The sequence below is a fragment of the Antennarius striatus genome, chromosome 6, assembly GCF_040054535.1.
Source record: "Antennarius striatus isolate MH-2024 chromosome 6, ASM4005453v1, whole genome shotgun sequence".
Lineage (NCBI taxonomy): Eukaryota > Metazoa > Chordata > Actinopteri > Lophiiformes > Antennariidae > Antennarius > Antennarius striatus.
Window position 1 is genome coordinate 16,454,737 of NC_090781.1, and position 13,510 is coordinate 16,468,246.

At 40.1% G+C, this 13,510-nt stretch overlaps 1 protein-coding gene across 3 annotated transcripts in view; it reads right to left on the minus strand.

Annotated features, from left to right (window-relative positions):
* Positions 1–714: 714 nt before the first annotated feature.
* Positions 715–13,510, minus strand: part of frya (furry homolog a (Drosophila)) — a 44,674-nt gene continuing 31,878 nt past the window's right edge. For all 3 annotated transcript variants that reach the window (XM_068316605.1, XM_068316606.1, XM_068316604.1), the window contains exons 43-62: positions 13,111–13,205; positions 12,443–13,023; positions 12,249–12,346; positions 11,999–12,169; positions 11,739–11,879; positions 11,078–11,257; positions 10,190–10,354; positions 9,124–9,198; positions 8,825–8,995; positions 7,585–7,785; positions 5,422–5,562; positions 4,453–4,616; positions 4,158–4,365; positions 3,855–4,004; positions 3,666–3,764; positions 3,489–3,569; positions 2,812–2,829; positions 2,528–2,638; positions 2,245–2,447; positions 715–2,143 (exon numbers count right to left, since the gene is read on the minus strand). In XM_068316605.1, coding sequence (XP_068172706.1) covers positions 1,885–2,143; positions 2,245–2,447; positions 2,528–2,638; positions 2,812–2,829; positions 3,489–3,569; positions 3,666–3,764; positions 3,855–4,004; positions 4,158–4,365; positions 4,453–4,616; positions 5,422–5,562; positions 7,585–7,785; positions 8,825–8,995; positions 9,124–9,198; positions 10,190–10,354; positions 11,078–11,257; positions 11,739–11,879; positions 11,999–12,169; positions 12,249–12,346; positions 12,443–13,023; positions 13,111–13,205 — 3,312 coding nt within the window. In that variant the 3' untranslated portion in view covers positions 715–1,884. The remainder of the gene's footprint in view (positions 2,144–2,244; positions 2,448–2,527; positions 2,639–2,811; positions 2,830–3,488; positions 3,570–3,665; positions 3,765–3,854; positions 4,005–4,157; positions 4,366–4,452; positions 4,617–5,421; positions 5,563–7,584; positions 7,786–8,824; positions 8,996–9,123; positions 9,199–10,189; positions 10,355–11,077; positions 11,258–11,738; positions 11,880–11,998; positions 12,170–12,248; positions 12,347–12,442; positions 13,024–13,110; positions 13,206–13,510) is intronic.

Below are 13,510 nucleotides of genomic sequence, written 5' to 3' on the forward strand. Positions count from 1 at the left end.
CACTGCCGGCTATCACGAACGAATGGGTCAAAAGTCTTCAATCGAATAAGGACAACATTCTTGAAAGTATGTAAGAGGCTTTTTCAGTTATAGTGACCTGGATAAATGAGAGCCTACACAACAACAACAATAATATCATTTCATACATGTTGATCTGAAAATCATGTTTCATTTTACTAGTTCTGTGTTTTATGTCCTCTGACACAAAATGGTTCCCGTTTGGGACCATGGCTTGTTATACACCATGTGAATATCTCCCTCTGTATATTTATATATTATTCAATCTATTAATCTCTGATTTATCTCTGATGTTCTTTGCTCTTTTTTTCTTAACTCTAAATTATCTACTCTTGGTTTTACTTTTTACTTATGTTCTGCAGCAGAGCAACTGTAACAAAAAGCATTTTTCTCATCGGTGATTAATACAGGATTCTGATTCTGATTGTTGTGAAGGTATTCGGTCCAGGAAATTACACTGAAAAATGATGTGACAAAAAAAATAAAATAATGTCCTCCCTAGCTCATATAACAGCATGGATTGGCAAAACTTGAACACATTCTATCCCATGCCAGTGTTGTTCTCAGTGGATATGGAAACTTGGTGTGCAACTTCTTCAGGGGGAGGTCCAATACAGGGAACAATACTACCGAACTTTAACAATGTATATGTGAGTGAATAAAACTGATGCCATACAAATCGCAAAATTAAACCACTGATAGCAAATGCAGGTTTTAATTTTTGTTACATACGTGTACAGAACACCTAAGTACAGTACATTATAAAGGCAGTAGTATTTACAAGGCAAGAAGTTACTCTAAATGCTCTTTTGGAAATTTTATATTTAAATGTATCTTTAGCCATCATTTTCATACAACTGAAATTGTAAATTCAAAAATACAATCTTATGAATCTTAGTACAACCCTTATTGCACTATGTACAATTCATTATTCAGTTAAAATACCATCTCTATTTGTTCACAAACATTGCTATTACACTTTATTATGTAAAGAATTTGCAAGCCTGGCAAGTATAACTGCTTAAATAAAAATATTTGTTTTCTATACAAATCTAGTTTGATAAAGGCATGGTTTTCTCTCGCAAATAATACAAATAATTTATCTAATGACTAAAAGTTGCACAAGTTACAGTAAAATATCCGATGCATTATTATGTCCAGGATATACAGTATTACAGTAGTTTTGCAGCATATTGATAAAATTTATTGACAACCAATTCTATACATGGCTATCTTTATTTCCATTTGGGATGGTCGTCAGGTATGTATCACATTATCAACCACACCCACACAACATGCCCACACACAACACAGTCACACAAATACACCCACACACAAACAGAGCTAGAACTTTCACCAAGTAATGAGGCCTCCCTTTTTCTATACTAACAAAATTTATGTTTTCCAATGCTATGTTATTCAAATACAGTCTCTCTTGATACAGTAAAGGTTCTTGTACTCCAGTGAAGGATTGCACATTTTCCCTTGAAAACTAAAACAACACAACTAACAGAGAATCCCTTAGCTTTGGTATGTCATTTGCTAAATCTGAAATTTGTTGACCTCAGTAGCAAGTGATCATCTTATGAAAATATTTATTATTAGTGCAATAAAAGTATAAGTTTTTCCACAACAGCAATGTCTCTCATTTTCCCAAAGGACAATAGCAATGCATATCTTAAGATCTGTCTTAGTGACATTCTGACGTACTCTTAGGAAGAAGAGGAAAGGGTCTTGGTGTTTCCGAGGAGAGAAAGAGGGTGTTTTTTAACCACTGAAAGATAGCAGCAACCCAAGCAGGACCAGTGGCTCAGTCTGGGACAGGGCACAGTGCAGGAACAGTTGTCACATGTTACCAGACTGCCATCAAAGAGTTGATCCTGAGACCCTGGAGTCTGGAAGGAAAGTTGTGATAGCTCTGTAGCCCTGGGCTCGGCGAATCATGTCTCGTATCTCACTGTTTAGTTCCATCAACTTGACAGAGATTTCAGTCAGGTCCTGTTTTGAGCCTACCAGAGCAAAAGTTCCTGTTTGACCCAAAGTTTGATGTCTGAAGTATATGTTGAGTAAGATATGAACCTCATTGTCAGAGACGCTGCCAAAGATGTCATTCGGCCAAATTGTTCTGCAATGAAAAAATAAATTGAAAATTGTCTGACTACATGATAACATCTTGAGACATCATTTACTCCTCATGTACAGAAAAACAATGTATTCTTTTCTCACCTGCACTCACGAATGTAACGGACAGCTGCGAGAGGCTCATTGTTTTTCAGACATTCCAAGATGGCCTGGACAGCGGCCTCAGAAGAGCCGAAGGTAGGATCACAGGAATTCCCAGAGGTAGCCATCTCACCATTTGTCACTGAGGCAGCTGCCAATCTCAAGTTGTTCTTCAAATCAATTAGCTCTCTGGACATGTTTGTCAACTAAAGGTGTAAGAGGATTAATCAGTACACAGGTGATTGGGTTAGATGGCAGGTGTCATGCAATTAAATATTACACCTACCTCGGGAATAGAGCTTATTGTGTGGAGCTGTTCGATCAGCTTACAGTAGGACTGAAAAAGGAGAAGCAGCTGAAAGTGGAGTTTGTACAGCCTTTGACAGAGCTCCAGCTGCTGAAAGAAAGAAAAGGGTTTCCCATCAAAATGTGTTTTTCTGAAGCTGGGTTCTGTTTCTTAGGCAGTATACTACATGATCAGGTACAGTCATTTGTTGAATCATGCACTCATTGAACTACTACTACATGCACTCATTGAACTACTACTAAATACACGTTCCTTAAACTTACAGCCAGAGATTCCATTTGCTACAAAGCAAGCATGTTATAGGACAGAAAGAAGCCAGGAAAACAGAATCAGAAGAAGGCCATGCAATTCCTCATTATTTCCATTTAAGGTGGGCATTTAGGGGAAAGTATTAGCACAGATCATAATGCTAGCATGCAGGGTGAAGGAAAAATTAGGACTGACATACTGTACATGCAAATTAGAACAAATAGAAGGATTGGTTGTAACCATGAATGAAGTGAATCAAGCAAGGCAAAATTTTAATGTGCAATACCTGTCAAAATCTTAAAATAACCTTTTTTGATTGGTAAGTTATGAAGCATGATCATAAATGACCATGAGCATGATTGTTTACTGATAGATGAAATAAAACTTAACATAATTTGGCGACATGCCCAGCAGAACAGAAAACAATAACAAAGCACATTGGAATGAAAAAAGTCGATGAGACGTGCGGCAAACTAACTGCTGCCAAAGATCTGACAATTATATTGTGGAAAAATGAGAGGTAACACTCACAGAGCTACAATACCACACAGTAAACGTAATGCAGAAAGTACAGTATGAATATGAAAGGTCAGTTGAGGTTGATTTTTTATTTTTTATAAAATGAACATTTTGTCGTATATTACATCATTGTTTAGTAGCTGGACAGGGTGACACATTTAGTGTTTTTCACCTTTTCCTCATGCTCCAATGGTTGGGATATAAGGGTGCCTCCAGGACTCCTGGGAAAGGCAACCTTACAGTTACTCAACCACTGTGGGTGACAGAGATGACATAACAATGATATAATAAAGTCAGATCACATATACAAATGATATTCTGAGTGGAGAAAAACATCTATCACACTTACAGAGAGAGCTGCCTCCTTCCTGTTGTTGTAAGTATCAAGGTACTCCTGAAGTTCCAGTACGCTGAATTTAATTTTTTCCAATAGACCATAAGACATAATCTATGACAAGAGAATGTTGTTTGTTACATAACCATAATATATTATCGTATTAGTAAAAAAAATGTATTTGGGAGACGTCCAGTTGCTCACAGTGTCTGCATCAATATATATTGTTGGACACTCTGAGCATGATGACAGCATTTGAGAAGACATCAAGAGCCTTGATCCTAGTCCTCGTAACCCGTCACCAAGGTAAGTCACAGCATCACAGGTCAAGGAACAAAATTTGGTCTGAATACTCTGCAAATCAACAAAAAGTGCTTGTAGTGACATCATCCAACTTGCTCCAGCATTATTAACAGCATTTACATTGTGTCACAATTAAAAGTTTATCTCCCCTGTTAGTGTTGGTCAGCAAACTGAATAACATGTGGTTAGAGAATGTAGTAATACCTGAAATAATGAAGAGAACACATGAAAAGTGTAGACTGCACAGGATCCATCTGAGTCAGACACAAGCTGGTTGATATGACTCCTCCAAGCTTCTTCTGCATCATCACAAATATCCGGTTGGAAAGCTGCTAGGATGGCAGAGAAAAAGGGTGATGGTGGCGGGGTAGAACGGGACTGCAACATGTCATCTCCCTCTTCTTCTGCCAGACTGAAAGAACGAAAAGCCATGTTATTCACAATATCAGTGCTTATGCAAACTGACTGCATGTAATTTGTGGAAAAGTTCAGTAATTACCTTGGTTGGCAGCTGTCAATGTCCAGCTCTCCTTTACAGTCAATGGGAACCATTTCCATTGCCCAACTGTCACCACAATGGAATTCTGGGGTTAGCTCTGTGATGGAGAGAGAGAGTTCGTCCTCGTGGACATTGGTGATTGCATCTTCTTGAAGCACCTCATGCTAAAAGACAAAAAGAGAGATAAATGCTTTCTTTGTAGTTGAGAAAATTATCACAAGTAATAAACATATACGGGGGTAGTGAACAGAAAATGTTATTTATAAAAGTTCATTTTCTCCATTAATCTTTATCAATCATCATTTTTGTCAGTAAAACAGAAAAACTAACCTTGATACGGGACCCTAAGGAGAATCCTTGTGATGTTTGTTTTCTTTTATTGGTAAAATTTTGCATGGTTAAAATGTGCCAATTAAATAGATTATTAAATAACTGAATCCAGTCAGTACTGTGGCTGTGCAAATGGTTTGGGACAGGCAATGTGTAAACCTTTCTCCCACATGCCAAGAGATTTTAGTTGTTGCTCAGAGCCACCCACACAGAAGCAATAGGTATACACATTGCCTTAAATAAACAAAGAAAAAAGACTTTTTGCTCTATTCCTGGCCATAACCACCAAACATCCCTTGAAAACCTCTGCCAAAATTACAATAAGGCGCAAACTAGCCTGTCGCCCAAAGCGGTAAAGATTGCCTGCTTGCAGTTTTCAGCTCATTCAATTTTAACATGCAACTACAGGTAGACCTTCTCATGCTCTACTCTGAAAACAGGAAAAGCAGGAAAGTCATGGTACCACAAAATAAAGTGTAAGATAGTGTTCCCAAAGCACATAAAACATTCAAGACACCACAAAGAAAAGGCACACCAGAACAGTTGCTATTTCCTAAAATTAGTGAAGAACTCTAGTATGGAACTGCGATAGGCATTAGTAGCTCTCAATATCTCAGACACCCTGAAGCCCTTATTCACCCGCTGATTCGAGTCCTCAGACAGATGGACATCGAAACTAGGACGTGTGGTGTTCAGTGGTGTTGAATCAGCTGAAGTTGAAACATAAAAGGAAGAGGGACAGTCCACAGCCATCTCTGCTGTAGGAGACAGGTTGATGGTCTATAAGGATACAAAACCAAAGTTGTAATGTTGTTGAATCAAAGTACTTTTGAAACACTTAAAAAGCTCAGTGCAAGGCACTAGATTGAGAAGTTTAACATTTCAAATCCACAACATTCCTGAAAATGTATCATCTTGCATAAATAAATTTTGTCTGATAATTGTATTCTTGTTAGGGTTGTAGTTACATCCTGCTAAGCAGTGATGTAGTGTAATCGTCCGTTCGCCAAATATCTTCAAAAACTGTTGCAGACAGAAAGATGAAACAAAAAGCACATCACTTGGGCGGCAAAGGGGATGAAAATGAGATGATGACCTTGACCTTGAAAAAAATAAGTCAACGTCAAAGGTCTACTTTTGAACATTTTTTGCACATATCTCAGGAACTGGATAAGATAGAAAGACAAAACAAAAGGCGTTATATTCAGGGAGACAAGGGGATGAAAAATAGATCATACAGCCTCATTTTTTAAGATCCTGCTGCTCAAAGTATAAAAAAAATATAAGAAAAGGAAAAATATCTTCAAATACCCTTTTTTATTAAAATTTTTGACATATAGAAAACATGTCGAGCCTCAGATTGAGGAGGAACAATGTGGGTTCCGTCCTGGTCGTGGAACAACGGACCAGCTTTTTACTCTCACAGGGATCCTAGAGGGGGTTTGGGAGTATGCCCATCCAGTCTACATGTGTTTTGTAGACTTGGAGAAGGCTTATGATCGAGTCCCCAGGGATATACTGTGGGAAGTACTGCGGGAGTATGGGGTGAGGAGGCCTCTCCTCAGGGCCATCCAATCCCAGTACGCCCAAAGTGAGAGCTGTGTTCGGGTTCTCGGCAGTAAGTTGCATTTGTTCCGAGTAGCTGTTGGCCTTCGCCAGGGCTGCGCTTTATCACCAATTCTTTTTTTGATTTTCATGGACAGGATATCGAGGCGTAGTCGTGGTGAGGGGGCTTTACAGTTTAGTGGCCTGAGGATTGCATCACTGCTTTTTGCAGATGATGTGGTCCTGTTTGCGTCATCAGCCTGTGACCTGCAGCGCTCACTGGTCCGGTTTGCAGCCTAGTGTGAAGCGGCGGGGATGAGGATTAGCACCTCCAAATCTGAGGCCATGGTCCTCAGCAGGAAACCGGTGGACTGCCTTCTCCGAGTGGGGAATGAGGTCCTTCCACAAGTGAAGGAGTTTAAGTATTTTGGGGTCCTGTTCACGAGTGAGGGAACAATGGAGCGTGAGATTGGACGGAGAATTGGGGCAGAAGGAGCGGTATTGCAGTCGCTTTACCGCACTGTTGTCACAAAGAGGGAGCTAAGCCGAGAGGCAAAGCTTTCCATCTACCGTTCAATCTTCGTTCCTACCCTCACCTATGGTCATGAGCGATGGGTCATGACCGAAAGAACGAGATCGCGGATACAAGCGACTGAAATGGGCTTTCTCAGGCGGATAGCTGGTGTCTCCCTTAGAGATAAGGTGAGAAACACTGCTGTTCGCGAGGGGCTCAGAGTAGAGTCGCTGCTCCTTCGCGTGGAAAGGAGTCAGTTGAGGTGGTTTGGGCATCTGGTGCAGATGCCTCCGGGACGCCTCCCTAGGGAGGTGTTTCTGGCACGTCCAGCTGGGAGGAGACCTCGGGGCAGACCCAAGACCAGGTGGAGGGATTATATCTCAACACTGGCCTGCGAACGCCTTGGGATCCCCCAGTCAGAGTTGTTGGATGTGGCCGGGGAAAGGGAAGCTGCTGCCCCCGCGACCCGACTACGGATAAGCGGTGAAAGATGGATGGATGGATGGAGAAAACATGTTTCCTAGCTAATTTAACTCATGTTTGCTGTTTGATGGTTATAGGTAAAACTCTACTAAGAAGAACTGAACTTCAAAACGTTAAAAGAACTAAACCTTAAAAAGTTAAAAGTTCATTTCTTGTTCAGTTCAGTTTCAGGTTCCAGGTATCCAAACACCCTGTGATGATGACAATTATCAGACAATGGGCTTCCCATCAAAAAATAAAATAAAAAAAATAGAGCTTACAAGCTGTGAGTGGGAGAGGATCTGGCTGGCATTTAGGGACTCTTCCTCAGAAGACTCCTCTGAATCTTCATGGGTAACCTTGCTGAGGATGGGCATGCTGCTGGACAGCTGACTCTCCTCCAGAGGAAGCATGTCATTGCGGTCCAGGCTGTCCATGGAGTGTCTTCGTACTCCCCAGTTGAAATTATCCATGGTCTCTCCCTTCGACAGAGAAACATAATGAAGAATGACCCAATTTATTCTTCAACAAACACATGTACACATATATTGGATACATACAGTCACACAACCATGCAGTGTAGATTCATAGTCAGTCAGTTTAATTCAAGGCAAACCAACAGACAAGTTGGAGGTACTGAGTCCACTGTACACAGGACAAACATAGAGACTCATCTCTCATATAATTTGCTTTGTATGATGATTTCAGTATGATGTGTGTGAAAAAAGGATAACTTTGAGATCAAATCCTATCTGAGATGCACAGCTGAAACTGACTGAGTGCAGTAATGTATTTAATAAATCCCATCATGTTTATTGGATGTTTTGGTGAAGAATAGCTGAAAATACAATCAAACTAAAATCCACATTTGGCCGTCCTTATCCTACTGAAGGTTTGGGGATCTACATGTACATGAGTATATAATCAAATACCAAATAGAGTTGCATGTAAGATGTAACAACTAATGCTTCTTTCCTCCATAACCAGCAAAAAATTATTCTCATTCTACATCATAAAAGGTCTTTAAACTACGAAGACATGCTGGCATGCATTTCACTGGTGACAATTAGACTGTGATCAAAACTAACTTGATCTGATTTTAACAAAAATACATATGACAGACTTTGTTTTCAATACTAAAGAATTGATGGTACACACAGGATTGTAAATTACACTTGTAAATTAGACAGCATGCACACACATTTGCTACTCTTTGGCATCAGTGTATTGGAATTTTACAAGCTTACAAAGAGAACAGCAAAGTACAAATGTAACATGACTAAACTCACCTGTAGCTCCTAGAAAGCACATTCAGGAAAAGCACAAAATAAAAATCCCAATTATTCACAGCAAATGTACCGGAGCCAACACAGTGTAAGAGCACCGATGATACTGCATATTTGTATTTTTACTCCAAAAGTCTGACTATGTTTTGTGTCTCACAAATTTGACAGAAAGTGAGAATGTGGAAAGTTACTTCATGTACCATAGCTTTGAAACAATTTTGGTTCTGAGACTCACCTCTCCGTCTTCAAGCTCCACATCCAGGAAGTCAAAGTCCCTGAAGACTCTGAACTGCTGCTCTGAGGTGGTGTCATCCATGTTTTCTGGTTCCCGGGACCCATCGTCAGAGGACACCAGACTTGGCTGGTTTTCCATGAGGTCCAACTCCCCACAGCTTGAGAAGATCACCTGCACAGAGAAACACAGAAAAATGTAGCTATTTAAAAACCTACCTGCTATTTTTGAATATACGGTTATAGGAAACGGTATGTTGAAAATCAAAGTACCACTAATATGAAATGAATATGAAATCTTACCGAAGGATTTTTCGTGAGTCCTACTTCTTGCCCACATAAAGACAGAACATTCACCAGTTTTTCCCGTGTTCTTTTCTGCAGCGGGTCAGAGGAAATGGAAAGTTGGATTTTTTTTATTTTATTTGTATTTTAATAATATGGCATACACTGAACATCTGACATGAAAATTAAATCTCATTATCTTGATGGTTTCTGTACTGTGGTGAGATTTTGACCAGCAAAATACTTAGGGTGGGCTAACAGACTGCTCAGTTGAGGTGGCAGATCCAACAGATCATAGCAATAAAACATTTTAATGCTGGAAAAACTGTGCTTCTATGGTACTGTATCTCACATTTCATCACCAGTGGTGAATGAGTTGTAAAATATTACATCGGGGCGGCAGTGGCTCAGTGGTAAAGCGGGCGGTAGACTGGGTCGTCCTATGATTTCAAGATCGGTGGTTCGATTCCCGCTCCCACCCAAAAAAATACCCGGAGGTGAGCTGACAGTGGGAGGTGTCAGCTCACCTCTGGAGCACTGCCGTGGCGCCCTTGAGCAAGGTGCCATCCCCTTTACAAATTGCTCATTTAAGGCGCACCAAGATGGAGCTGCCTGCCACTCTACCTCCCTTGCATGCCTACAGGCCCCCTTGTGTATGTGTGCTACAGGGGCCTGTACACACTAATATATATATATATATATATATATATATATATATATATATATATATATATATATATATATATATATATATATATATATATATATATATATATATATATATATATATATATATATATATATATATATATATATATATATGCATGTGTTTGAATCATTAGCTAGAGTGTGTATTCTTAATTTCCCTTCGGGGATCAAAACAGTATATTACAGTAAAACAAAAAGTCTGCCACTAGGTGTCTCTCAATCAAAGCAATAAAAACTGGAGTACAGTACTGTATAACTCAGAAGAGTGCTGTAAAAAAAAAGGTTACAAAATAACAGTGGTAGTTTGATCGAACACTGGAGCAATGTTTTAATATTATGAGCCTAATGCCAAAAAGAAATGGGAGAAAAGGCTGACCTGTGAAGACTGCGGCCTCTTCCAGCTGACTGGCACTAGAACGTTGTTGGAGGTGGATCCAGAGGAGGTAGAGGAGGTGCTGCGGGTGACTGCTGTGGTTCTGCTCTTCACATCTTGGCCCGGAGAACGCTGAATGTCATCAAACCTCCGACCAATCACTGGTGTCTTTCAGTAAAGAACAGAACAGATGGTTAATGCATATCAATGATCTCAGGTAGCTCCCAATTCCACAGGACTCAGGACAGCTCCATGATGGTAATAAAATGATCATTGTGTTAAACTGAGCTGGTAATAATTATTCTAAAACCAAAGTTCAATCTTGGCATTCCAGCTGTGTGAAGCAAGTTTTTTAATTTGTCTCCTCTGCTCTTCAGTCCATAATTCATGGGTATTTTCTGATCTGTAACAGGTTAGTCCAGTGAGTCTCAAGTTTAAATACACAGCCTGCTGTATTATCAAGTAGAAGTCAGATTCTCTCACAAAGGATGGCAGCAAAGAGGCAAAAAGCTGACATTTCCTGCCATTCATGAACTTCATAAATAGCTCCCTGTTCAGTTCCCACACAAACACTGCTCTATATCTTTGAAATCACTTTCCAGAATTGCACTTCTTGCCTAATTGTGTTTACCTTACAAGCTTTCAAGACAATCTCAAGGGCTTTCGTCAAAAAAAAAAATCAGGATTATGTAAGGGAAGAAATACTTCCTCTCCATAAAGCTTAGTAACATTCCACCCACAACCTCAACAAGCACCACACCCTGTAAAATACAGGAAAAAATACAGCGGAAAATACACTACAATTAAACTGTCTTTGTGATAGAACATATTTAAATGAAGCATTTTCACGCAAGATATCAGAACAAGAAAATCTGAGAAATAGCTGCTTACCTCAGATATGTCAAAGTGGAAATTCAATGTCTTCCCAGGCAAGGCCTTGGATGAGCGATCCCAGACACGGCTTATGTCCTCATAGGAGAGGTCATGCTGTGGCGATGAAGGCTGCACCAAACTGGCTGATCGAGAAACCACCAGCTTCAGGATATTCAGTGCTTCCTCCCAATGGATGGTCTACAGTCAAGTCAGATATGACATCCACACGTAGACACAGACAAAGAAAGAACCCAACTATATGTTAAGGGAGAACCAACCACACATGCCTTTCTGTGTGGTTTCATGCAGTTCTATTTTTGGAGACAAGTGTTTTGGCAGTTGGCTCGTAGTAGGAAAGCTGAAGGAAACATTATGAGAGTAAGTGGAGGCTTGACCTGCAGCACAGAGGCATGTTGTTTATAGTTTGGGTGTATCTTAAAATTTACTGCACTGACACAAGGCAGCATTATTCTATTTTCTCCCATAAAAACTCTTACTCATACGCTGATGTGTTAAGAGTTGAGTTCTCTTTCTGAGCACATACACTATATTTCAATTACATAGTCAGAACAATGTAAGGGCATATATTTTAAATGTTATATTATTATTATATTATATTATTAATTATTATTAAAGTGATTATCTGCAGTATGACTCATATACAGGTGTTTTAACTCACCTGGACAAATTTCTCAATTATTTTGAGCACCTCCACATTGAAAGGTTTGGCTTGAATTCCACAGACGTCCACGTGACTCAGGAGGCTGTAGATGATTTGTAAAAGAGTCTGCTGCATACTCGGGAGACCTTTCTCCAACAACTGTTACAACACAAATCACAAATCAACTTACTCAAGAGTCTTTTGAGTCAACATTAATCAGTGATTACTGTACAGTTGTTTCCCTGTGGTTCAGCAAATGCATGATCCGTTGGACACACCTCTGCCATGTAAGTGACCAGGTTGATGGTTATGTCCGAGAAGGCTTCGTGAAGGTATCGACACACCACATTGACCCAAGAGGAGCAATCACGCGTGTAGGAGTGTGTTTTGTACAGAGTCATGACATGAGCGAGGTTGGAGAGCTTTGTGTTTTTCTCCTCAAGGCATATCTAAAAAAAAATTGAATAAGCTTAAAACTAAAGAGAATGTTTGAACTAAATGAGAGTGGAAATGTTTTCAGATCCAAACCTGGGCTATCCTCTCAGCAGCATCCTGGCAGAACTGCGTGGGATCATCAAAGTTTTGCACAAGATGTGGGAGCAGGCAGAGAACATTCAAGGGAAAACCTGATGGGTGAAACAGGAAAATAAATTGTAAGTGTCTAAACAGCGCATTATTTACACTTTACTTCGCTTTAAAAACATTTGATCACTCTAGAATACCTATGGCCTGTGATGTGTCTACAACAGGTATACGTGACACAGGTGTGAGTTGGCAGAGAAGCTGCAGTGTGAGGTCAGTGGTGGACGTGGAGGTGAAGCCCTTCAGAAGCAGCTTCTGGAGCCCAGTAAAGCTGCTCCACTGGAGCTGACTCTGCAATTTCTCCACCTTCTCCCAGTTCTCAGATTTGTCTAGTGACATGTGACCCAGCAGCTTATTCAACAGTCTCAAAGACATCTGGTACTCAAACTCAAAATCTGACTCCATCAGAGACACTGCCACCCAGAAGACCGTGGCCAGCAGGTTGCTGGGGTGGTTGATGTTGCTGGGGTCAGCGAAATGGTCTTTTGATGACGATGAGCTGCGTGTTTTGGCTAACAAAACTTGCTGTTCACAGGCTTGGATATGGTCCAGTGTAGCACTGCGAGGCGGATCAGACCACCTGTCCGCCTCTCCAAATCTTTTGGGGACTGATGAGCTCCTCTGATGGCGGCTCCTCTCTTCTCTTGTGAGATTGAGCTGTCCTGTGCTTTTGCTGTTGGATAGTAACTGTAGACTGCAGAGGAAATCTGGGGATGACGCTCTGAAATCAAACAAACCAATAAATTCAACCCATTTTAGCAAAAAAAACCCCTCTTTCAACAAAACTATTTTTAGAAGAGTCACAAACGTTGTCAAGACAGCCATGAGATCCTTGTTTTTGAGACACTGAGCCAAGTTATCCACCACTGATTCCAGTGTAAGCAATACTTCTATCACATAGCCCTGAAACAGAGAAAAATAATTGTATTTTTTTACCATTTAATTATAACAGAGCCCATAAATAACTGCTAAGAGAAACAGATCTGGTTAAAGTATAGACAGGTTTTGTTTTCATAGCTGCTTTAAATTACCAAAGGAATTTTAATAATATCTGATGGACAGGTTTAAGGATCAGCTGACAAAGTTACGGATATCTAGAATTGTTGCCATTAGGTGATTATGAGTTTTACAGTGGAATTTATTTCCACAGAGGAGAGTCACACATCTGAGGCATCTAAGTCGTTTATATAATGGACCTAAATTCATGC